This window comes from Gavialis gangeticus, unplaced genomic scaffold (assembly GCF_001723915.1).
Source record: "Gavialis gangeticus isolate Ggan-Ray unplaced genomic scaffold, GavGan_comp1, whole genome shotgun sequence".
NCBI lineage: Eukaryota > Metazoa > Chordata > Crocodylia > Gavialidae > Gavialis > Gavialis gangeticus.
This window is the reverse complement of record NW_017729032.1, coordinates 209760489-209783969: the sequence shown is the minus strand read 5'-3', so window position 1 is coordinate 209783969 and position 23481 is coordinate 209760489. Positions and strand designations below refer to the sequence as shown.

The 23481-nt window shown below is 45.6% G+C and overlaps 1 protein-coding gene across 1 annotated transcript in view; it reads left to right on the top strand.

Moving 5' to 3' along the window:
- Positions 1 to 14529: 14529 nt before the first annotated feature.
- The window catches only part of LOC109302324, a 32535-nt gene continuing 23583 nt past the window's right edge, over positions 14530 to 23481 (top strand). The window contains 1 exon segment of the mRNA XM_019523885.1: positions 14530 to 14700. Coding sequence (XP_019379430.1) covers positions 14530 to 14700 — 171 coding nt within the window.

Genomic DNA, 23481 nt, shown 5'->3' with positions numbered 1-23481 from the left:
CCCCCCAAGTCATCCCTGGGAATAGCCCGGTGGCTCCTCCAAAGGTGCAGTGTGAGGGAGCCAGTGTGCACAGCAGTGGGAGCCATGCACCCATGCCCTTGGACAAGCCACCAGGCTCCAATTGCCCCACAACCTGGGCCAGGTCATGGGACAATCAGAGCCCCATAGGTTGTCCAGAGCTGGCGCAGTGCTGGGGAGCCAAGTGGGGGGCACATGCTCCCCCAATCTTTGCACAGGGCAAGGGCAGGCTACAGCTGCAAACTAGGCTCATCCTCTGCTCCCTGCCTCTGCATCTCGCTACTGCCACTGCTTTGAAAGTGGCTCAGCGCCGTGTGCTTCCCACCTGGGTGGGCCAGGCAGCAAGGCACATGGAGCCACTCCGCTTTCAAAGCATCAGCGGCAGCAAGACGCAGAGGCAGGAAACAGGCAGTGCCCAGTTCACAGCTGCAGCCCACCCTTGCCCTGTGCAAAGATCAGGGAGGCACATGCTTCCCCCTTGGCTCCTTGGTGCCACGCCTCTGGAGAAGCCTCCAGGCTCTGATTGTCCCATGACCCGGCTGGGCCCAGTCATGGGACAATCCCCACAGTACAGGAGGAAACGGGGCAAGGGTGAATGATTCACACTACCCCTACCCCACTCTCTCTTGCACAGCAGGGGTCTCAAGCTGTCCCCCCTCAAAAAAAAATCCCAGGCAGTGAAAAAGAAAAACTGAAGGAAACTTACCTGCCTGTGCCTAGGCCAGCTGCAGTTGCACAGGGTATCTCAGTCTGTGCACCCCTCCCCCCCTGCTGCAGCAGCCTGTGGCCAGGCTGCCCTACAGCCCTACCTGCTATCCTGTGTTTATGAGGGCTGAGCGCATTTACTGCCTCCCCACACACACACCTTCTACTACCTATGGTAATCATCCAGTTGAATTCAGAGAACTATGCAAATCTATGATGTTTTCTTACACATTCTGAAGCATTCATGAAGACATGTTGCTTACTGGATTTCTAAACTGGTTTTGTTGCAATTTATTTATGTGGTTTTAAAGGAAAAACTATGTGGTCCACTGATTTTAGATAAAGGCTAGAGAATTACAAGGGAAAAAGAAAGAAGAGGAACAAAAACTGAAACTACATCAGCATCAGAACTTGCTTGCTTGTGTAGCATAATTTTCTGATGGGCTCAGTAAATAACAGTAATGCATGCTTTAAGATAGCCTAATGATACCACCAGTCTCTCTTTCAAATACCTTTGTTTTGTGTCCTATTAATGATGTATATATAGAGAGAGAGAGACAGAGAGACAGAGAGAGAGAGATAGAGTATTGAAGGGCCACAACACCATAAGCCAGCCCCTTGTCTGACAGAGCTCTAAAACAGAGTGTAGAAAAACTAGCATTAACAAGTATACTGTACAGAAACAAAATGAGAGACATGACTGTGGTTATTACTTGAAATATGTAGGCAGCAAGTTGTTTTTCAGTAGGAAATGATCAAAAGCACATGACAATTTCAGCTTACAGGTATTCTGTCTAATGTCAGCCTTCTTTTTTTGCATGAAGCATCTTCGTTCCCTGGAAATAGTTCTGTCTGACAAAGATTAAAGAGAGAAAGGATTTAAGGCTCAGAATGAGTGTGCATACAAGAAGATTGAATTTTATCCCGTTCCTTTTCTGATGCCCACCCCCCCAAAAAAAAAAAATCAAATCCCAGGCCTTGATCTTGGCAACAGCTGCTTGATTTTCTAGTGCCCTCTTCGGCACTTTGTTTCAAGTAATTTTACTGCTTCTCTGTAACACATAAGGACAGTACACTTGTTTGCCTCCTTCCAGGTTCTGCTGTTGATTCATAGGATAGCTTATCATGCTGACAGGAAGATGATCTCAATTCCCTCAAAATAAACATCCAGCAAATTAATTCTCTCTCTTCCCTACCCACTCCTTTATCATGCTGAAAAGCTTATGAAAGATAACAAATCTACACCATCTTAGAGTGATTTGCCTGACCATCCCTCAAAGTAACAGAGGAAGTTTCTATGAACATGACTTATCAGACTTTGGGCTCATCCAGATGAGTGTGCACGTGTGATCTGCTGCACCACACCCAACTGCGGCAATGCAAACTGTAAACGCTGCACATGCACAGGTTCGCTGCACTGTTAATTTGCAGCATGGCAGAGTTTTTTTGGCACCTGGAGATGCTGGTGTCAAAAAAAATAAATGCAGCAGAAAAAAGCAAGGTGGCACACATCGTAGCAGCATCCACCATCCAAAACAAGACCCTGGCGGGCCAGAGCCATGCTCCAGCTGCTGGTCAAGCTCTGCTCACTGAGATTGCTGCTAGAGCCCTAGGAGGCCCCCAGAACCCCAGGTAAGGCTACTGGGGCCAGCCTAGGTCCTGGCCTCAGCCTCCCCTACCCCACCTGAGGCAACTTGCTGCACTCCAGAGCGCAGGTACAGGGGAATTCCCTAGGGACAAGTGGCAGTGTCACAACTATGCGCCACTGCTGTTTGTCCCTGGGGAAATGCACATGCGCACTCATCTGGACATGCCCGTTAGGACTATCTTGCTCAAAACAGCAGCTCCAAACATCCTACATGAACTTCTGAAACATGTGTCCCTCAGTCCTTTCTATAGGCCCCTTGGCTAAAATGTTACCCTCACTCCTACCCACAAACAAAGTTAATGCTCATGACCAGGGCCTTTGTAGCGCCATATACTTCGCAGCAAACTATACCAAATGTCTGTGGAAGGAGCTGCTGCTTTCTTAACCACTACAAAGCAGCAATCTATAAAATAGGGGGAAAAAAGTGAGGTGAATCCTTCTGTGGAGGGTGGGATATATTTGTTTGTTTGTTTTTATAGACTTGAACATGAAAAGGAATACAGGTAGATCAGTATCCCTTGTATTATTGGTTGACATAGAATTAAATTTTACTAAGCCTCTGTTTTCAATATTCTTCACACTGAATATTCTTGTTCTGAAAATGCAGGACAACATGGCAGAATTTGTCAGCAGAGGAAGGTGGAGGTTTGGGCAGGTGAGTAAAGCAAATTTGAGGCTTTTGGCACTTGGAAAGTTATGGAAAATTATTTAGAATTAAGGCACAACTGTATTAGCTGCATGTTTCTGCTAAATTGATTAGCAATGACATTAGCTACGTTATCATTTCTCAGCTTTAGGTTTCAAATTGCCCAAAGAGATTAATTAGGCAATTCACACATTGCAGAGTTATTGCTACAGGCTGATTGAAGACTAAGACTCTAAGAAACATCAGTGCATCAGTCAAAATTGTCTCTGCGGCCCAGAAATGCTAAGCATGAATCCCTATGACCCTATCCCACAACGTAGGGAAAGGGGCAAAAATTCCTTTTTTTTTCATCCTGGGGATTGCCAGATTCTCCAAGCAGCAGGCATATTACGTTTGATTATTGTAAAGATACTGATAACACTACAACTGGTTTTCCTGTCTCTACACAACAGTGACTTCTTCCCAAAGATTGTGCACTCTTTAATAAGACCTTATACATCATGCAATATGTCTTCTCCTCTGTCTCCCAGACAACAACTAATTGTCCAGCGTGTGTGCCCAGTTGTATATCTGGTTATGGATGTGAAGTGTACATTTTTAAAAATGCAATCTCTTTCTAATTATCATGCTAGGCACATATTTTAAAAGCCAGGGTTCGAATCCCCAAGGCCATTTGTATCAAGGCTACAACTACTGACTAACAGCAATAAACATTTTTATTTCTAAGCACTGTTAAAAAACAATTCATAAAGCCAGCAATCTGGCATTAGAAGGGGTTTGCTCACTGAGCTTTGCAAACGACAGACATGATCTGGTGTGGATCAATATGAGCTTATCAAGTGCTAATGTAAAGACACAAGGCCCAATGTAGGTACATAGAACATAGGTAAGAAAGAGTTCGTGCCTTGCCTTCCAGAAACTCTGATGAGTCTGCTAATGGCAAACAGCAAACTCTTGGGAGCTTCAGTTTTCCCTTGGGAGTAAATAAATAAATATGTGTTTATTTATTTTGGAACATCATTACTTTTCACTAGATATTGGCGAATCCTCTGCCTAAGAATAAAAAACTGAAGCTTTGAAGAGTTCGCTGTTTGCCATTAGCAGACTCTTCAGAGTTTCTAGAAGGCAAGGCATGAACTCCTTCTTACCTATGTTCTATACCTATATTTTGACATGTAAAAGGCATGACTAGAGCCATTTTAGAGTGCTGAATAAGGATCATGCTGCATCCAGCTCAAAGCAGTGTAGACAAAGCCTGCTCACTAATATTCTGCAGCCACTACATTCAGCTCAATGTAATGTGTAAGACTACTATACAGCAGCAACACTTATTCTTTAAAACCTACTCCTTGCCCCTTGCCCTTGGGAAATGCTTGGATTCACCTTGTGACTAATAAGATACCATCGGTACTAGCAGGAGTTATGCAACATTCCACATATAAAGTTACGGAGGTATCACATTTCTGACCTGAAACATAACTACTTCTCTTGAATACAGATTACTTGCCCTTTTAGATTGTGTAATATCTTTTGAAGTGGCTGATGAAGTGGCTAATTATGTGCGCCATAATAAACTGAGACCAACAATCTAATTTCAAAATTAAGTAATAAAATATGCTTCATTTATATACTGGCCAGTACCATAGTCCTTGAAGACACATCAAGGTCACCAAAGGTGAAAAAGCAGCTCTAGACAGACTAAACCACTCCATAAAACAAATCCCTCCACCCAAGATGGTCCAATTTATTTTATAAATGTATTTAACAGAGTGCAGGCTAGCCTAATGTAGGAATAATACTGCTACCACAGTAATTTAATTATATACTCCCCATATATGGGCACGCTGAAACCAAGCAATCAATCAATATTACAAACTTTTCCTCAGCTTTCAGATCACACCACTAATCATATTCTTGTCCCATGAACAGTTCAAGGCAAATTTTCAACCTCCTCACCTTCCACCCCCACCTCCAAATTCCTGGTGAGGACCGAAAGCTCAACAGATTTCTAAAGTAAGAATTCCCAAGTCACTCCCCAGGTGAGATACTCTGTGAAGCATCATATAACAGCATTTCATTCAGGTACCCAGGTAAATAAAAACATTCAGGAAAAAATGTTAGTGCAAAGTAGCTTTGTATTACAGGTTAGCGCAACACAAAGCTTTGTTTTAGCTTGAAACTCAGGCCAACTGCTTTGAAGGCAGGGTATTAAAATGCATTTTGCAATATAATTGAAACCTTAAACAAATAAAACTGCATCCCCTTTGGCAGTATTGAAGGTCAGCTGGCTTACACACCTATGCCCCATTATGTGTTTCTGAGCATTTGACTATATGTCTTTATTGTTCATTGGCTATTGTAACTAATTTTCATCAACTCTAAACTGCATTTCTTCCACTTTTAAGTCCCACATAGAATCACAGAAAGTGAGGGCTGGAAGGGACCTCAGGAGGTCATCTAGTCCAACCCCTGCTCAAAGCAGGACCATCCCCAGCTAGATCATCCCAGCCAAGGCTTTGTCTAGCTGGGTCTTAAAAACATATAAGCATACATTATCTGTGCCCCCAGCAAATAAACCTAAGAAAGTTAAACTCATACTTAGACAACCTTACCTCTGAAGTCAAGTGAACCCTATAAAATGAGAAGTAATGCATCTGTCTTGTGGAGGGAAAAAAATACTCAAGTTAGAATAATGCAAGACGTTTGGAGAGGGCCTAAGGAAAAGAACAGTCCAGGAAAACGTTAACAATGACATTGCACCTGTGCCGTTATGAGTTCTAGTACAGTGACAGATTGTTATCCCTATCCCTAGCTTGGGGTGGTGAGGTTTTAAGACAATATATTGCATATGAAAGTTGGTACGCTGACATCTGCAAAAACCGGGCTTTCCAGAGCCTAGTCATGGTTCCCCCAACTGCCTGTGTGTCAACAGTGACCTAAACATCAAGTTACAAGTTTTGCTTGGAAACCACACTACTCCAGTTCTTGACTTGTGTTTAAACAACATTAACATATCTATTCTTCAGTATCATTAATAAACACAGTTTGGATCATTTTCAGCTAGGAATTGGGTGGAAGCTACTAACAACTGCCACAAATGACAATACAGCTGTGACTTTATATTGCTTCATTTGTTGTCCTTTGCACAGTGTAGAGAAGAGGGAATTTTATAAATTTCTATTATTTTATATTCACTTTAATTTTAAAGCTTTAAATTTTAAAGCTTTAAATTCTGCACTGCATTTCATTTTTAGTCAAATTGTATTCCATAAAACTGAATCTAGTTTCCAATGCTATGTGTATTACTTGCTATTTTCTGTTCTGTTTGCCATTTCATTCCAATCTTTATTTTTAATGCATTTTTATAGGCCTATGCCTAAGAGAGCCATCTCTGCCAACTGAGCTCACTTGGTAGCATAGCAAAAATGCCTTGCAAAGGCCTGTGATTCAGAATGACCTTGGAACTACCCTTTCCCCTGTTCCCCCCAGGCTGGTATAAATCACCAAGTATTAGTTGCAAGTACCGCTGAATTTCCTTGCCTTTCTTAGTTTATCTGAGTGTCTCCTGACCTTCATTTATTATATTTAATTTCTTTTGCAACTGAAATAGTATCTACTGGAAGACTGCTATAAAATGAAAGGGTAGTGAAAGACTTCCTCCCAAATAATGACTGCAAAATAGAGAATCCAAGCATTTCAGCACTGAACCTTCCAATCAGTAGAAATCCTCACTTAATCAGTATAATCATCACGTAGTTGCAGTTTCTATCACATTGTGTAGAACAGGCTTCTAAAGGTTGCAGAGTGACAAGTTTCTTGAAAACACCTTGCTGCTGACTCCTTGCCTCATGACTGGAATGCTGATGATATGAAGTGTCAAGTGTCATTTCACCAGGCCCCTCAATGCAGGTATCCTTCCAGCTCCTGGGGCAGATGCTTTCCCAGATTAAGACAGACCATCCATGTCATCATTTCTTCATCATATTTGGACTCCAAAGTTCACTTAAGCAATATGTTTTAATTCATATTATTCCTCTCTATTTCTGTGTTTGTCTCTATCCCGACTTCTTCATCTGATGGCAGCAGCACTGAATGCTAATGAGTCCAGGCTTGCTCCAGTCACAAATGTTCAGCTCTTTTAGCATCCGAGTGCTAGGCACCTGCACATTCTCACCTTGTGCAGGGGCTGGAATACAACTTTAGTTGAGTTAGACCTTGCAGCTGTTTTATCATTGTGTCAGGGGCTGCAGCTCCAGTTTATCTTTAGCATAAATACTTTTTCTAGCCTTATGAAGTAAAACCTATGAAATGTTACAAATATAGTCTGCAGTTGAAGATTTTCAAAAAAGTCACAGAGAAGTAGGGCTGGAAGGGACCTCCAGAGGTCATCTAGTCCAACCCTTGCAGGAATGTCCCTATCCAAACTTTCCAGATACAACACAATTCTGAATTTTTTATCTCAGGCGCATTTCGTACAACACTTTTCTCTTAAAGATCACCAGGTCTCAAAAAGGCAAGTATGAGCAAAAAGAACACAAACTTAGAATTAGGGTGACCATATGAGACAATGTGAAATCCAGGACACTTCCCCTGCTCTCCAAGCCCCCTCCTCTGCTGCAGGCACCATTGGTATTATTATTCAGACAGCTAAGGAGCGAAGGACCTGCTCATGGCCCATTGTTTTTTCTGTCAAAAGTGTTAGCAATCCCCTTTTTAATGGTTAATCAACTAATCAAGCCAAATTATTAGGGCAATTTTGCTGTCTGCTAGAGTTTCCTCTTTCACAGTTTGTGCCCAGGATGCTCGTTTTCATTTTCATGAGTCAGCTGGGACTAGCCCCCGACACTCAGGACTGTCCCAGCCGATCCAAGACGTATGGTCACCCTACTTAGAATGTATCTTTGCTGAAGCCACATAACTTAAGGCCTGTGTTAGGAATAGAACTCATGCCTCTCATGACTCCCTCTCTAACTTTAAGTATTAGATAGCATTACTTAGACAGATTAAATAGAGATAACAGTTATTTTTATTTATTATCATGTATTTTCAAAATATGGCTACATACACAAAACTAAAAGAGATAGGCCAAATTTAGATCTCTCTTCAACAGAGTACTTGAAAACTTAAGCATGCACCATTGATTTCAATGGGACAATTTATGTGCTTAAAATTTAACTACATACTTATGTGCTTTTTCAGCAGAGATGGGATTACTCATATGCTTAAAGTATATACTAAGGAGTTTTGTTGAACTGGGGCGCAAGTCAAAATTTTAAAGAGTCTAAAGAGATATAATCATCCTCGTGTCCTGACAGAGAAAAATAAAACACCAGATTTATTTTGAATTTTTTATGGCTTGTCTACACAGGGACACTCAGGAAAGTTTATATGAATACTCATATTAAATCCTTCCATGGATACACATACAAAATTAAACTTCCCTTTATTTGCTTTAGCTTAATTAACTTTGGAATTGTCCACACCGAGGGATAGATGCTGCTTAACTAGTCCCCTTTAAATTCATATGTCAATTTTCTTGAATAACCCAGTATAAACATTCCCATGCAGATTCACATCACATAAAAACTGTAATGCTACCCTCTCCCCTTAAATAAGATAAAAAGCCTGCCAAAACTGAAGCAGTCTACTTGAGGACAATAAGAGACATGTAGCAAACAAACTGAAAGATGCTGTGAAAATTTATAAATTAAAGCAGGCACAGGCAAATCCAGGTTTGTGAGAACAGGGGTGTGGGAGCAGGAACCAGTGCTGCAGGAATGGATGCATTCTCCTGCTCCCAGCCTCCACTCTCCTTAGAAATAAATGAGAGAGGCACGGGAAACTGACTATCCAGGCTCCTTTGTTTGAAATGTTTGCCATGGATATCAGGTGAATTCCTAACCTCGTTGAAGTTAATGAGAGTTTTGCTGTTAACTTCAGTGGGACAAATTTTTCACCCACTGAGCTGCTGATCATTTTGGAATAGCAGTAAAATGGCTTGAGACAAATAATACATACTAGCTGAACCCACACTTTGCTGCAGAAGATTAATTTGATTTTTTATTTTTGTATAACCTTTTGTCATAATCATCATCATCTTAACTTTATGGTTTATACATCATTGCCTGTTCCAACTTCAAAAGCTCTCAGACCATCATTTCCATCTGCTTTCTTCTCTTGTAGACTGTAATTGAAATTTTTGACATGGGTGAGCTACCAACCCCCACACTACCCCCAACCTGGAAGACCAGACCAGAGCCCCTTTAGCTGATGTTATCATAGTTCCTTGGAGACCTTCATGGCACTTTAACAATGTAGCAAACATTATTAGATGCACTGTAACTGGCATCTAGACAACGTTGAATCTTGAGCGAATCATTTACTGAATGGCCCTCCATCATTATATCACTATGAATTGCACACACACTGACAGATCTAGCCTCCAGAATGAGAGATTTAATTTATATAGATAGATTATTACCAATAGACAGGGTAGAGATGTGCTTTGTAGACAAAGTCAGAGTTTGGCAGCATGTAATCTGCTGCCAGTGGCTTACATATGCATGACTAGCTTTGCCTAATTGTATTTCTTTTTTCTTTAGCTAGCCTGAAATCCTTCTTCAAATTTACAAGGGGTATTCCAGAATCATTTAAACTCCTACATATAAAAATGGAACATTGCTTCAAAAAAGCTGTACATCTATACTGTCTCTGTGGTGAACTTGAGATGAAACCACTCCAGAAAAAAACGTTTGCCCTGGGAGTCCCTTTCTGCATGTTCCCCCCCCCCCTCCAGTTTCCAGAGAAAGTGTTGTACAGTTTGCCATCAGACCCACTATCACATGCAGGAGTACAGAGACCAAGATCCTGGGAGCATCTCTGGGTATGTGCCAAAAAGTGATTACACAACAGTTTTTGACAAATGGCACATGCAACCCAGGAATGAATAGATAGGGTTTGTCTCAGAAATGATCTCAGGATCACCATGGAGACCGTACACATGTACCTTGGGTTCTCTCAGTGTAACAATGGCTCCAGTTCAACAAAGGACTTAAGCACTTGCTTAATGTTCAGTGCAGGCTAATACCACAGTTTCTAGGTATAATGCTAAGAAGCAAAGAGCAGTTGAAACTGTAGATTTCTCTGCTTCCAAGTAGGTTTTCCTTTTACAATTCCCTGTTCTTTTTCAGTTTTCTCTTTCCAATCTAGTACTAAATCTGGTCATTAGAAATGCAAGTACTCCAGCTTGCATACATAATTCCCTAAAATTAATTAATTGTATGGAAATTTCAGAGGCAGGGATACATTTCTTGCAAGATAGCTCCCTATTAGAAAGGAACACAGTAACTTGGGCTGCACCCAGAGAGAGGTGGTGGATGGGTCATTTTCAACCTGGAGGGATGTGGGCAGTGGGGTCCCCCAGGGGTCTGTCCTTGGGCCTCTACTGTTCACCATCTTTATCAGCTACTTTAAAAGCACCTTGTTCAAATTCATGGATGATACTAAGATGTGGGGAGAGGTAGGCATGCTAGAAGGGAGGGACAGGCTACAACAAGATCTGGACAGGTTACAGGGGTGGGCAGATGAGAACAGGATGGGATTCGGTACTGACAAGTGCAAGGTACTGCACCTGGGGAGGAAGAACCAGCACCATACCTACAGGCTCGGGAACTCCCTTGTCATCAGCACAGAGGCAGAAAGGGATCTTGGAGTCATCACTGATGCCAAGATGAACATGGGCCAGCAGTTTGGGGATGCAGTCAGGAAGGCCAACCACACCTTGTCATGCATCCACAGATGCATCACAAGCAAGGCCAAGGAGGTGATCCTCCCCCTCTGTGTGACACTGGCCAGGCTGCAGCTGGAGTACTGCGTCCAGTTCTGGGTGCCGCACTTCAAGAGGGACGTGGACAACATGGAGAGGGTCCAGAGGAGGGCCACTCACATGATCAGGGGGCAGCAGGGCAGGCCCTAGGAGGAGAGGCTATGGGACCTGAACCTGTTCAGCCTCCACAAGAGAAGGCTGAGAGGGGATCTGGTGGACATCTATAAACTTACCGGGGGGGACCAGAGGGCAATGGGAGAAGCCTCGTTCCCCTAAGCACTACCTGGAGTAACTAGGAATAATGGCCACAAGTTGATTGAGAGTAGATTCAGACTAGACATCAGGAAGCACTACTTCACAGTTAGGGCGGCTAGGATCTGGAACCAACTTCCAAGGGAAGTGGTGCTCGCTCCTACATTGGGGGTCCTCAAAAGAAGGCTAGATAATCGCCTAGCTGAAGTCATGTGAAAAGAGATGGTTACAGACTATAGATAATCTCGTCTTTCATGCATCACAAACACCAAAGTCTTATTTCTATGGAGCAACTTTGATTCTAGTCACAAAAGGGTATTGGCCATCCTGCAGACTTCAGTGTAGACACCCAGCCTAGCTTTAAAAAAAGCAAGCATGGGTGTTGGCAGTAGTCCAGTCAAGGAAACATTGAGTTTGGCACGGGCAAATTTACACTGTTGTAAAGCAAATTCTCTTGCTAGTAGCAGCTCATTTGGTTGCGGGGGGAAGAAGCCACATTCCCAATCTAACAAGTAAATGATTTCTTCAAAGACTGTCCACTACTCGGTCATTAAAAAACTTGGATAACTATTTTAAACAGTTCCACACGGTAACTCCCACTAAAACAACAGGCTTGAAAAAAATGTTCATTAAAAATAATCATTTAAAATGAAGGCAGTTAACATTGGAGAAAAGCCAGATAAGTATTGAAACAATTTTGTACATCATGTCATGTCTTACATAATATAAGCCAGTCCAGGTGAGCGATATCATATTTCACATGGAAGTGATGACAAAAACAACCAGAGCTCCACCACAGTCTACATAGGAGGTGAAAGCAAATGCCACATGGGCCAGTTTCTATGCTTCTTTCCCACAGCAAGCAGAAGGAATTAAAAACCAATGGAGCTAGAGCTTGTGGGATAGATCTGAATCAAGAAAGGGGGAAGTCATCACATGAGTGTGAGAGAATAAGAACTAAACTAAGGCCCAGTTTAGCAACTAGTTTCATGTAGGCAGGACCCAACACGGGCAGAGCACATTATTGCAGTCAGTAGAAGTCTTTGTGAGCCCAGGATTCTATCCATGGAGAGCAGTTCACAGAACCAGGACCTAAGATGGTGAGGAAACTGTCCATTCGTGGTGCAAAGACAGTGAGAAGATAGGTCTTGTAAAGAGATGCAGAGATGGTAGAGGTACACAAAACTTAAAGGCAAGGACAAGATAGTTAAAATGGGTGGATGTAGATAGTGACAAGAAATTTGTAGGAAGAGCAAAAAAAAAAAGTATGACATGGCTTAAAATCCCTCAAAACAGGAAAAGAGGATAACGTTAGCTGTTGCACTTCTCTGCAGACAGTATATAGACTATTTTATATAGACGGTGCATCTGCATGTGCAATTAATCAGGACTAAATTTACTGCACATTAAGCTAATGTACAGTAAGCAATTTTTGGCAGGTATCTACATGTACAAAGAATTGGCACTAAATCTAATGCCAAGTCCCTCCAGCCCTGCCATGTGCCCGTTTGGCCACCAGGGGGAGCTCCAGCCTCCAGCCACATGGATGCCAGCACTTGGCAACCATGTTGAAGCTAGGCCCAGCTGCCAGCATTTAGCAGCCATCTTGAAAACACAGTCCTGCCCTCTGATCCCTGGCCAGACCCTTCCCTGCCCAGGAGCTGTGTACCCAGCACAGAGGCAGCACGCAAAGCAGCCCCCTCCTTGCCCACCCTGCCTCCCTGCACCATGTCTGCTCCAGCCCCTGCCCCTGCCAGTAATGCCTAGCACCCCACTGCTCCAGCTCCGCCCCTGGCAGTGACAACCAGTGCCCTGTGCTCCTGTTGGCCATGGTTCTGGCCCTTGCAGATCCTTTCCACCCCAACCCAGGCCCCAGGAAAGCCATGTACCCACCATGGGACCAGGGCACTGGCTGTGGGAGGTCCTGGCCATCTCCCTCCTACTTCACTCCTCACTCTGGTCCACCTGCCCTGCCACCCACACACCACCTACCCCCTGCCCACCCCCAGAATCACTCTCAGACCAGGCATATGGTTGAAACAAAAAAGCTTTATTTTCCTAACAGCACCCACTCCCATCCCTCCCCCCTCAACAAACAGATCCCCCTCTCCCCTCACCCACCAACAATAAGTTTGGGCCCAGCTCCAGTGAGAAACACACGGGTGCAAAGCTGTCATGCTCCCGTGAGCTAGGGTCCTGGAGGACCCTCTGGCGGACCCCTGACCTGACCCCCAGCATGGAGCTGGGAGGTAAGTGGGGCCCACAGTGGGTGGGCACTAGATAGAGCAACTGAGTGGAGCCAAGGAGGGTCACATCCTCCCACAGCTCCTACTTGGCCCAGCCCCTTAGGGAGCGGCACTACCAGAGCTGCACAAACAGGCACACTCTGGGCCCGGCACAAAAGTTTGCGCATGGAGTTTGCACAGGAGGATGAATGGGAGGGGCTATCTGAGGGCACTCTCACCTCTACGTGCCCCTGGTGGTGACACACAGCACACTCTGGGTCTCTTGCACCCCCAGGCAGCTGAAGCCCCACATGCCATAGGATAGTCTTCCAACACCAAAGCCCAGGTAAAGGGGATGAGGGACCAACCCTCCACCATCCAGGGTGAGTTCCAGGGACCCCAGGAAACCCCGGCAGCTTGGGAGCCTGGAACACCAGGGGATCCTACTGCAGACAGCTATTTTAGCCTGTCTGCTAAGCCACAGCAACAGCAGCAGTGGGGACTATGTGGGGGTAATCCTACACACCCACCTGGTCTACTACCTAAACAACCACCTAGGAGGATGTGTGACCCAGGTCTGCCCCTAAGCTTCCAGGTCTGGATGGACCACCCACCCTTGATACCATGGAGGTCTTTACCCAAAAAGAGCCTATGGTCCTAGCCTCCACACAGACACAGCCATGGACTCCAGGCTGCAAGGCCTGTCATATCTGCTGGAGACTGGGAGCTGGGGCACTGGCACACCCACTTGTCAGATGTGCTCACTGATGGAGACTCTGGAGGGCCGGGTGAGGGAGCTCCAGGAGGAGGTGGACAGGCTGCGTGTTATCAGAGAACACGAGGCAGAGACCAACGCATACTGCCGGTCCCTGCATCTGGAGAAGGACATCATGGAAACCAGGCAGAAGAACAGGCTTGAGCAAGATGGCCCAGCTGACAGTGGGTGGAAGTTTGTCACTTCAGGCCCAAAGCCATGAGGCACATCAGTTGCTCCACCAATAGCCCTGCACAATTGCTATGCAGCCCTCAGAATATTGATGGATGGGGTATCCATGTCCTTTGCACTGCAAATAGGATGGGAACAGCCACCCCCACCAAGGGAGACCTGATGGTGGGAGTCTACTACAGACCTCCCTCCCAAGAAGAGGAGAACAATCAGGTATTCTCCAGGGAATTGACTGAGGCAGCCAGAACTAAAGACCTGATTGACATGGGTGACTTCAAATACCCTGATATCTGTTGTGAGGACCATTTGGCCGGCTCCAGCAAGTCAGCCAATTTCTTGGCAGCAATCAATGACCTGTTCCTGTCACAGGTTGTCAAAGGACTGACTAGAGGTAAAGCCACTTTGGACTTAGTGCTTACCAAAGGGGAGGATATGGTAGGGGACCTGAAAATTGGAGGTACTCTGGGTGAAAGTGATCACGATCTGATTAGGTTCACCATCCATCGCAAGGCTAGGATCCCAATTAGTAGAACAGAATTCCTAAAGTTCAGAAGGGTAGACTTTGACAAGCTCAGGAGGCTAGTTAGAAAGGCCCTCTGTGACCAGTGACTGGATGATTTAGGAGTTCAGGAGCAATGGTGCCTCTTCAAAGGAGCCATTCTCACTGCCCAAAAAGAAGCCATTCCCACGCAATCAAAGAGCGGGAAAGGAGCCAAGAGACCCGTTTGGCTCAACAGGGACATTACAGAACTTTTGAAAAAGAAAAAGACTCATATAAACAATGGGAAAAAGGTTCAGCAGCCAGAGAAGAGTTCACTTATATAACCAGGGTCTGCAGGTATGAGATATGGAAAGCCAAAGTGGGCATGGAGATCAAGCTGGTATCTGAAATAAAGGACAACAAAAAGTCCTTCTACAGGTACATGGGGAGCAAGAAAAAAAAAAAATCAAGCTCCACTGTGGGACCTCTACTGAATACAGAAGGACAGCTCACAGTTGATCCCCATGAAAAGGCAGAGTTCCTAAATGAATGCTTCACATTGGTATTCCAGAAGGCTAATAGGAGCTGTGCACTAGAGGTGTGCAAAGTGGGCCATATTAGATTCAGGTTTGGATTTGGCCTGAATCAGGAACAGTGATTCAATTTGTTGATTCAGATCACTGTCCGCAATTCAATTTGGCCAAATCTGAAAATGTGATGCTGATTCGGAGAATCAGTGATTTGGACATAAACACAGCGTTAAAAAAAATTTCTGCGTACCTTGAGGTACCAGCATGGCTCATGATCACTGCAATGCTGGGGTGCATGGAGCATCCCACAGGAGTGCAGGGGGCTCTCCATGTGCTCGGTGGTAAGCCTAGAAGTGGATCAGAAGTACTTCCAGTCCACTTCCGGGTCCGCCAGGGAGTGTGCTAGGGGGCCCCCTCATGCCTCCTTGGCTCAGCGATTGGCCACAGGGGAACCCTAGGTGCCCCCCCTCCAGACCCAGGAGGCACCAGTCGCTGAGCTGGGGGGACAGAGGGGCCCCCCAGTGTGCTCCCCAGCAGACCCGGAATTAGACCATAATGCTTCTGGTCCACTTCTGGGTTTGCTGCTGAGCATGCTGGGGAGCCCCACACACTTCTGTGGGACGCTCCATGCACACCAACATTGCAGCATTCATGAGCCCCCTGGTACCTAGAGGTATGTAGAAAAAACATTTAAAGCTGTGTCTATGTCTGAATCACTGAATCAATTCAGAGGGTTCCAATTCAATTCAGAGAAATTAAAGTGTCCTCTGATTTGATTCAGATTTGGAGATTCAGCCACCAAATTGGGCCGAATCTCTGCCGAATTGAATCAGGGACTGAAGCTTCACACTGCCGTATTGTGCACCTGTCCAGAGGCCCAGAGAACATGGGGAACCCTATAGACAACATGAAATCAGTCCCAAACAGGTGAGGGTCCTCTTAGAACAATTGGATGTTTTCAAGTCCGCTGGGCCAGATGACCTACATCCAAGAGTCCTGAAAGGACTGACTGAACTCATAGCAGGGACCTTGACAAAGATATTCAAAAAGACATGGAATTGGAATTGGTTCTGGACAACTGGAAGAGGGCCAACATGGTTCCCATCTTTAAGAAAGGGAGGAGGGATAACCCTGCAAACTACAAAACAGTCAATTTGACTTTGGTCCTTTGAAAAACTTTTGAAAAAATTGTTAAAGAGGCCATCAATCACAAGCTAGTAACTGACAGGGTATTAAGAAACAACCGGCATGGCTTTGTGGAGGGTAGATCATGCCTGACAAACCTGGTGTCCTTTTATGACCATGTAACTAACTAGCTGGACAAGGGTCATGACGTAGACATCATTTACTTAGATTTCAGTAAGCCCTTTGATTCTGTCTCCCATGAAATTCTCTCAGTCAAACTGGAAGGTACTGGCCTAGACCAGCCTACAGTGAGGTAGGTGGATAACTGGCTTAGAGGCCAATACTAGAGAGTTGTAATTGATGGGATGGCCTCATCCTGGAGGACTGTCTCCAGTGGTGTCTCACAGGGATCAGTGGTTGGACCCGTGCTTTTTAACATATTTATTAACAACTTGGATGAGGGGGTAGAATGCTCTATGATTAAGTTTGCAAATGATACCAAGCTGTGGGGAAATGTGGGCATGCCAAAGGATATGGTAAAGATCTAGGATGACTTTGACAGACTGGTTCTCTGGGCTGATCAGAATCAGATGAGGTTCAACAGGGAAAAGTGCCAGGTCCTTCATCTGGGTTGGAAGAACCTTCACCACAACTATAAGATAGGCACTAGCCTACTGGTGGCATGGCATCTGAATGGGACCTGAGGGTCACAATTGACCAGCAGGTGAATATGAGCCAATAGTGCGATGAAGCCACCAGCAGAGCAAATAGAACTCTGGTGTGCATCAGCCAATGTGTTGCCAACAATCCAAGGAGGTGCTTCTCAGCGTTGGTGAGGCCACAACTGGAGTATTGTGCCCAGTTTTGCATGCCACACTTCAAGAAGGATGCGGATAAATTTGAGAGGGTAAAGAGAAGGGCCACCCACATGATTAGGGGACTGGAGGATAAACCCTATAAGGAGAGACTTTCGGATCTGGGGTTGCTCAGTCTGTGTAAGAGGAAGCTGCAAGGTGACCTGATAGCCGCCTACAAATATGTCAGGGGGAACACCAGGATCTGGAAGAGCAACTGTTCAGGAAGGCACCCCTTGGGAGGATGAGGACCAATGGGCACAAACTATGAGAGGGAAGATTTAGGCTGGACATAAGGAAGAACTTCTTCTCCATAAAGGTAACTAGAACCTGGAAAACACTCCTGGCAGAGGTGGTATAGTCGTCATCCTTGGAGGTGCTCAAGAGGAGGATAGATAAGCACCTTGTTGAGATAGTTTGAGCTCTTTAACCTCCTGCCTATGGCAAGGAACCGGACTTGATGATCTTACAGATCCCTTCTGGTCCATTGACTCTATGACTAATAAAAACATGCTTACAATATCAAAACTATTTACAAGGTCTCTGTTGTCCTGTCCCAGAGTAGGGAGCCATGAAGGTGGCCTAGAGGGCAGAGCCCAGGGGCAGGTACCCAGCACCCCAGCTTTGAGCCTGGGGGCTGCAGTGACCCCAGCAGGGGTGGCCTCATGCTGTGGCCACCTGAGACAGCACTCCCCAGGGGCAGGCAGCTCCCCCTCCAGCTGCCCCAGTGTAGTCCCAGGGTCACTGTGAGGCATGTCCAGGTTCTCAGGTGCATACTATGGGGAAGAGTGGTGGGGCCAGGCCCAGGCAGGTGGCAGCAAGTCCAGGGCAGTGGCCAGGCCAGGGGTTCTGGTGGGCAGAAAGTGCTGGAGGACATTCTCCCAGACCCAGGTGGGGGCCTACTGCAGGACAGTGGGTGGAACTTATAAAGTGGGGCCAGGGGCCAGGCCCAGAGGCAGGGGCCAGAACCAGGACCACGGAAAGGGGCAGAGGCAGGGACTGGGAGGGTCCCCTCCAGTGCAGGACTTACTACATGTCCAGGGCTGGCGAGGCAGGCATTTTGGCACGGGCTCCCCATCAGCAAGGGCAAACAGTTGTGCCCAGTGTCTGTAGCCCATGGTGGGCTGGAACCTGGCCAGGGCCTCCCCCAGGAGAAGCTGGCACTGCTGTTGGCTGGCAGTGACATTGCTCGTTGCTCCTTATGGCAGGGCTGTGCCAAAAGTAAAGCAGCTGCTGGCCAGGGCTTCCCGAGCTGCCAGTGGATACAGCAGCTGGGGAGGAGGTGGAGCAAGGTGCTGGAGGCCCAAAGTTTCTCCTCTGGTAATGTGTCACCAGAGAGGTCAGGGGAGAGCAGGGCATAGGCAGCCTGCCTGTGCTGGTGACACTTGCAGGGGTGTGGCCTGGGTCCCGGGGCGCCAAAATATGGGTCAACTCCTGGATAAAGGCCCTGGTCTTGAGGGCGCAACCAAACTGATGATTGTAGTTGGTCATAGCCATCTACTGTGCCCACTAGGCCTTGACCTTAATTCAGCATTGCTGCTCCAACCAGGAGTGCCCTTGCTCCTGCATGCCATCCAACAGGGCCTCATAAATGTAGGCGTTTGAGCACCAACCCTGGGTGAACTGCCTCAGCATATTGGCACTGCCCCAAAGTGTCATGAGGTTGCCAATTTCTTCCTGGGTCCAGTTGGGGGCCCAGGCAGTTGTCACAGGAGTGCACATGTGGGCAGGGCAAGGCCTTGATGAGGAGGATGGTAAGGACATTATGTCCTGCATCAGCTCTCTGGGCCCAGCGCAGGGCATGGTCAAGGACTGGGAGCCACGCAGCAAAGAAGCCGTGCACCACAGTGTATGCAAAGACAGGAGGCTCTGTTGGGGGGTCAGCAGCATCAGGGAGCAGGTGCTAGCCCTGCTGCCAGAAACAGCCAGCCAGCAGCCCTGGAGGGATATCAGGGCTGGGCAAGGGGTGCAACAGGCTGCAGCCCTTTGCAACACTCGCCAAGCAGCAGCTCTGGAGAGGGGACAGGCCAGGCAGAGCCAGCCTGTATCTGGCCAGTGGGACACACAAGACCTGCAGTGGTCCTCTGTGGTGTGCCCCAAGGCATATAGTGGCTGTAGGTTTCTATGAGAGCAGCCCAGCCCTAGCCTAAGAGAGGTCCCAACCAGGAACCTTGGGGCTAGGCTCAGGCTGGTCCCCCAGTGGCAGGGCAGACCCAAAAACTAAAGTTAGTGCCAGGTCATTTATACATCTGCATTACTGCACATTAACTAATCACAACTAAATTTGATACCTGCATTTGCACGTATCAAATTTAGTGACAATTAGCCATTTTTTATTGAGCAGTAAAGGCACGCACATGTAGATATGCACCCATACTGCACAGTAAATTGGGCTAAGGCACATTAATGCATCTCATGTAGACATGCCCACAGTGTAAAAACAAAATGAGAATTGGGAACATCAGAGGAAGAAGTAACAATATTGAAGGCAGGAGACAGATACTCAAGGCATGAATGAAGAGGTAGAAAGGAGGGGCCTTAAATTAGATGGTGTAGGGGAAAGAAAATGGCAGGCTTTCTTGTACAGGATTGTAATAATCAAAACATGCAGGCCCTTAACTAGGGCAGCTGCATGCAGCTGCATGCCTGCATTGTCCAGCTTATTTTAATGGTTTATGTTTGCATTTTATGTCACTTGCTTGTTTCAAAGCTTGTTTACAATTGTTCTGTTTGACCACAAATAGGGAGACAGTCATAACGGATCATGCAAAATGACCTCATCCTCGAAACAACCTGTGTCATTTTTATTGATATTCAATATTTAGATTTTAATGAAGACAGAGAGAGGGAAAGGAATATGGACAGAAGCAAGGCAGAAGGGGAAAAGAAATTGATCTAGAATAAAGAGATTGACAAAACAAAGATGGGGCCAAGCAAGGTGAACAGCCAGGGAGGTACCTACAGAGAGCTAGGTAGATATCACCTGGAGGGGTAGCCTGCTTGGGAGAAGCCTATAAGTGATGAGTGAATAGAGAAAGATAGGCATGGACTGGGCAAAAAATGAACACAGAATAATGAAGAAAAACAATTTTAGGAAAAAAACCTCATTTTAAAAATCCTTTGTGTATTTTCTCAAGTAGAAATGTATAAAAGGTTTGCTCTCAGGTCTAGGATGCTTTTTGTTTTCAGTGACATTATTAGCTGGAGGCTTGCTGAAGTATATACATTGCTTCTCTCCCACCTGCTGTTCATTTCATAAATTGCAGTCCACAGGCAATCGGTCAACACTGTCATTTATTGGGTGGAACAATTGGGGCATTTATTTTGCAACTGAAATTATTTGATGAAATTGAGCCCTCATGTATACCTGTATATCCCCACCTCTAGGCTAGATAGGAGTACCAGACAACAGCTGAACCCATTGCAGCCCCCAAAATGTAATTTATGCAAAATAAAATCTATCACATGCTCATTTGACTTGTCATGATTCTCCTTTGATATGTCTCATTTGATTACTTCTCAGATATCTGTGTATATTCATCCCAAAAGTTAGCACACAAAAGGACCAAAGCTGCCATCCATTTATGTGGAGCACAATTTAAAGTAACCTATTATCAACATCCATTAATAATCCCACAGTAAGGAAAAGAAGGTGGGAATTGAGTCTCCACTGAAGAATGTGTCATAAACTACATCACATCAGAGATATTAGAGACAGACCTGGTAGTGATGCTAATAGTTAAAGTTGACTGACAGTTAGCATTATAAATTACTACATTTACACAGTACTTAGAACTTTGCTAATCTTTCATGCAAAATTTTTCATTTTCCTCCTTGAACTGCCTTCTCCCCCCCTCCCCCGCCATTTCTTTTTGAGTCTCGGCAAAAATAGGTCAGCTTTTCTTGAAAATAAGGTTAGGGGAAAATATAATTTTGTCAATATCACATCTTCCCTCTAATTTTTGGAAGAACTCTAGCACCTTGTTGCTTTGGAACATCAAAGCAGTTCCAGAGGGGGTGCAGCAGTGCAGATGCACCACCCTTTTGGACCATGCTGAGAAAGCAGCAACTAGGGACTTTAAGTCCCCAAAGCAGGTAAAATCCCTCGTTTTGGCACCCCCTCCTTTAGCTTCTGTGCTCAGTGGCACCTCCCTTCCTATTCTTCCTCTCCCCCTCCAGCTACTGCAAGATGACTGAGGCAGGGAGAGCTCAAGAGCCAGAGCTATGCTGTGCAGGGAGCCAAGCTCAGTGAGCAGCATCAGTAGCAGCAGGTGGGTTCCACCTCCCTGACAGGTGCTTCCAGGTGTTCCCTGCCAGACCAGGAGCCTGGAGAGGAACTGCTGCCCCCCAACACACTGTCTCCCCATCCTGAGCCAAGAGGAAGTGGGGGGGGGAATGGAAGAGGTATGGAGGTACCAGGGAGCAGGAAGGAAAAGAAGGGGAGCCAAGAGGAAAGGGAGAGATTCTTACCTGATTTGGGGACCTAGCTGCTGTTTCTGTTGCATGGTCTGCCCATGGGAGGGGGTGGGGGGAGCTGGAAGCAGGGATGCAGCCCCCCCTTGCAGTGTTGGTTGCTGTTTCTATGCCCCCTTTTACACAATCTTGGTTCCACCCTTTTGGAACATGGGCTTGACATTTGGCAAAGACTTTATCTGCTATCAGCAGGGCCGGCCCACCCTATCCTGTGGAACTTGCAGCCACAGGGGGTCCCACAGCCAAGGGACCCGCTATGACCATGAACACTCTGCCACTCAGCATCGCCACTGCTGCTGCCGGCTTCACATCCAGCCACTCACCACCCCATGCTCACTGCCAGCACCACCGCTGGCTTCTTCAGCTGCTCACCCCCTCCCTGCCCCGCAAACGCCGCCACTGGCTTCTTCACATCAGGGGGCCCCAAAACTGTATCGTGCAGGGGGGCCAAAAACATTGTGGGCCAGCCCTGGCTATCAGAGAAGTACCTTTTGCTGTCCTGTGAAAACAAACACAAATTCCAAAATATCTGAAAACTATCATTTGCATGTGCTCAGTAGAACTTTTGTGCCTTGTTCCTAAACTCTCTGAATGTCACCTGCACTAAGCATTTTCCCTGGCCTCATAAACCTTCTATATACTATCAAGACACTAAACCACATCAGAACAGCCTTTCTGACACAGGAGAAGGTTTATTTAATCAGGTGGCCAGAAAATAAGAGTTTTCATTTTTTCATTAACTAAAAGTTACACTTTTGTGAACTTCAAGACTTCATGGTTGACTGAGGCCTCATACCTCCAATATAATTTGCAAGTTGTCCATTTCACTTTTTTCAGAGCTAGAAACAGAACACCATGCATAATATGGCAGACACCAGTCTCATCCACTTTCCAAAATTGCCTTTCTGAACAAATGCACTATGCCTATGTACTTGGTTGTGATGTCTATATCCATTAAACCATTCTGATTCACAATATTTGTCTGCTGTCAGGAAAATGGATAAAGTGCCTCCTGCACCTTTCCCCACCCCATCTAAGTTTGTGTTGCATCCCTTTCTAATAGGCAGATATAGAAAAAAAGAGCATATTACTATTTTCAAATATTCCTCCAGTGATAGAAGTATCTGCTGTGGAAAGATGTTCTATTATCTGGTCTGGGACCCAGGACAGGAGGTTTCTATTCCTGACACTGCTTATATCTTCTTATACAATATTAAGCAACACTATCCTAATGCATACAAAAAAGGGTTACATTTCCAGAATTTCTTAAGTGCCTGACTTTGTAGCCTTAGTATCCTTTCAATGTAGGCTTCTTATGTGTGTGTGGAAATGTGCATCAGCGGGAGGGGGGGGGTTGTTTTGTTTGTTTGGTTGGTTGGTTTTTAAGCAGACTACAACTAGAGTTGAAGCTAAATGACCAGAGCTTGCAATTTAGGAATGAGAGTAAGCTTTAAGTGATGGAAAAGTGGAAGTTAAGCTATACTTGGACAAAGGTGAGCAAATCTAACCATGTCTTCGAAAATGCACATGCACAGGGTTTATAATAACAGTGAATTAAATGTTTAACACTTTGCACTTCTGGACTGACTTTTATTAATTAGTTTGGTTAATTAGGCCATTATGGCCATGACACAAGTAGGTTCATACACGCAGGAAATCACTTCATCAGTCACTGAAATGCAACCATGTTTGGGGTATAAAGCAGCAGCTGTGGTAACAATTTAGGACAGGAAGCAAATAAAAATATATACAC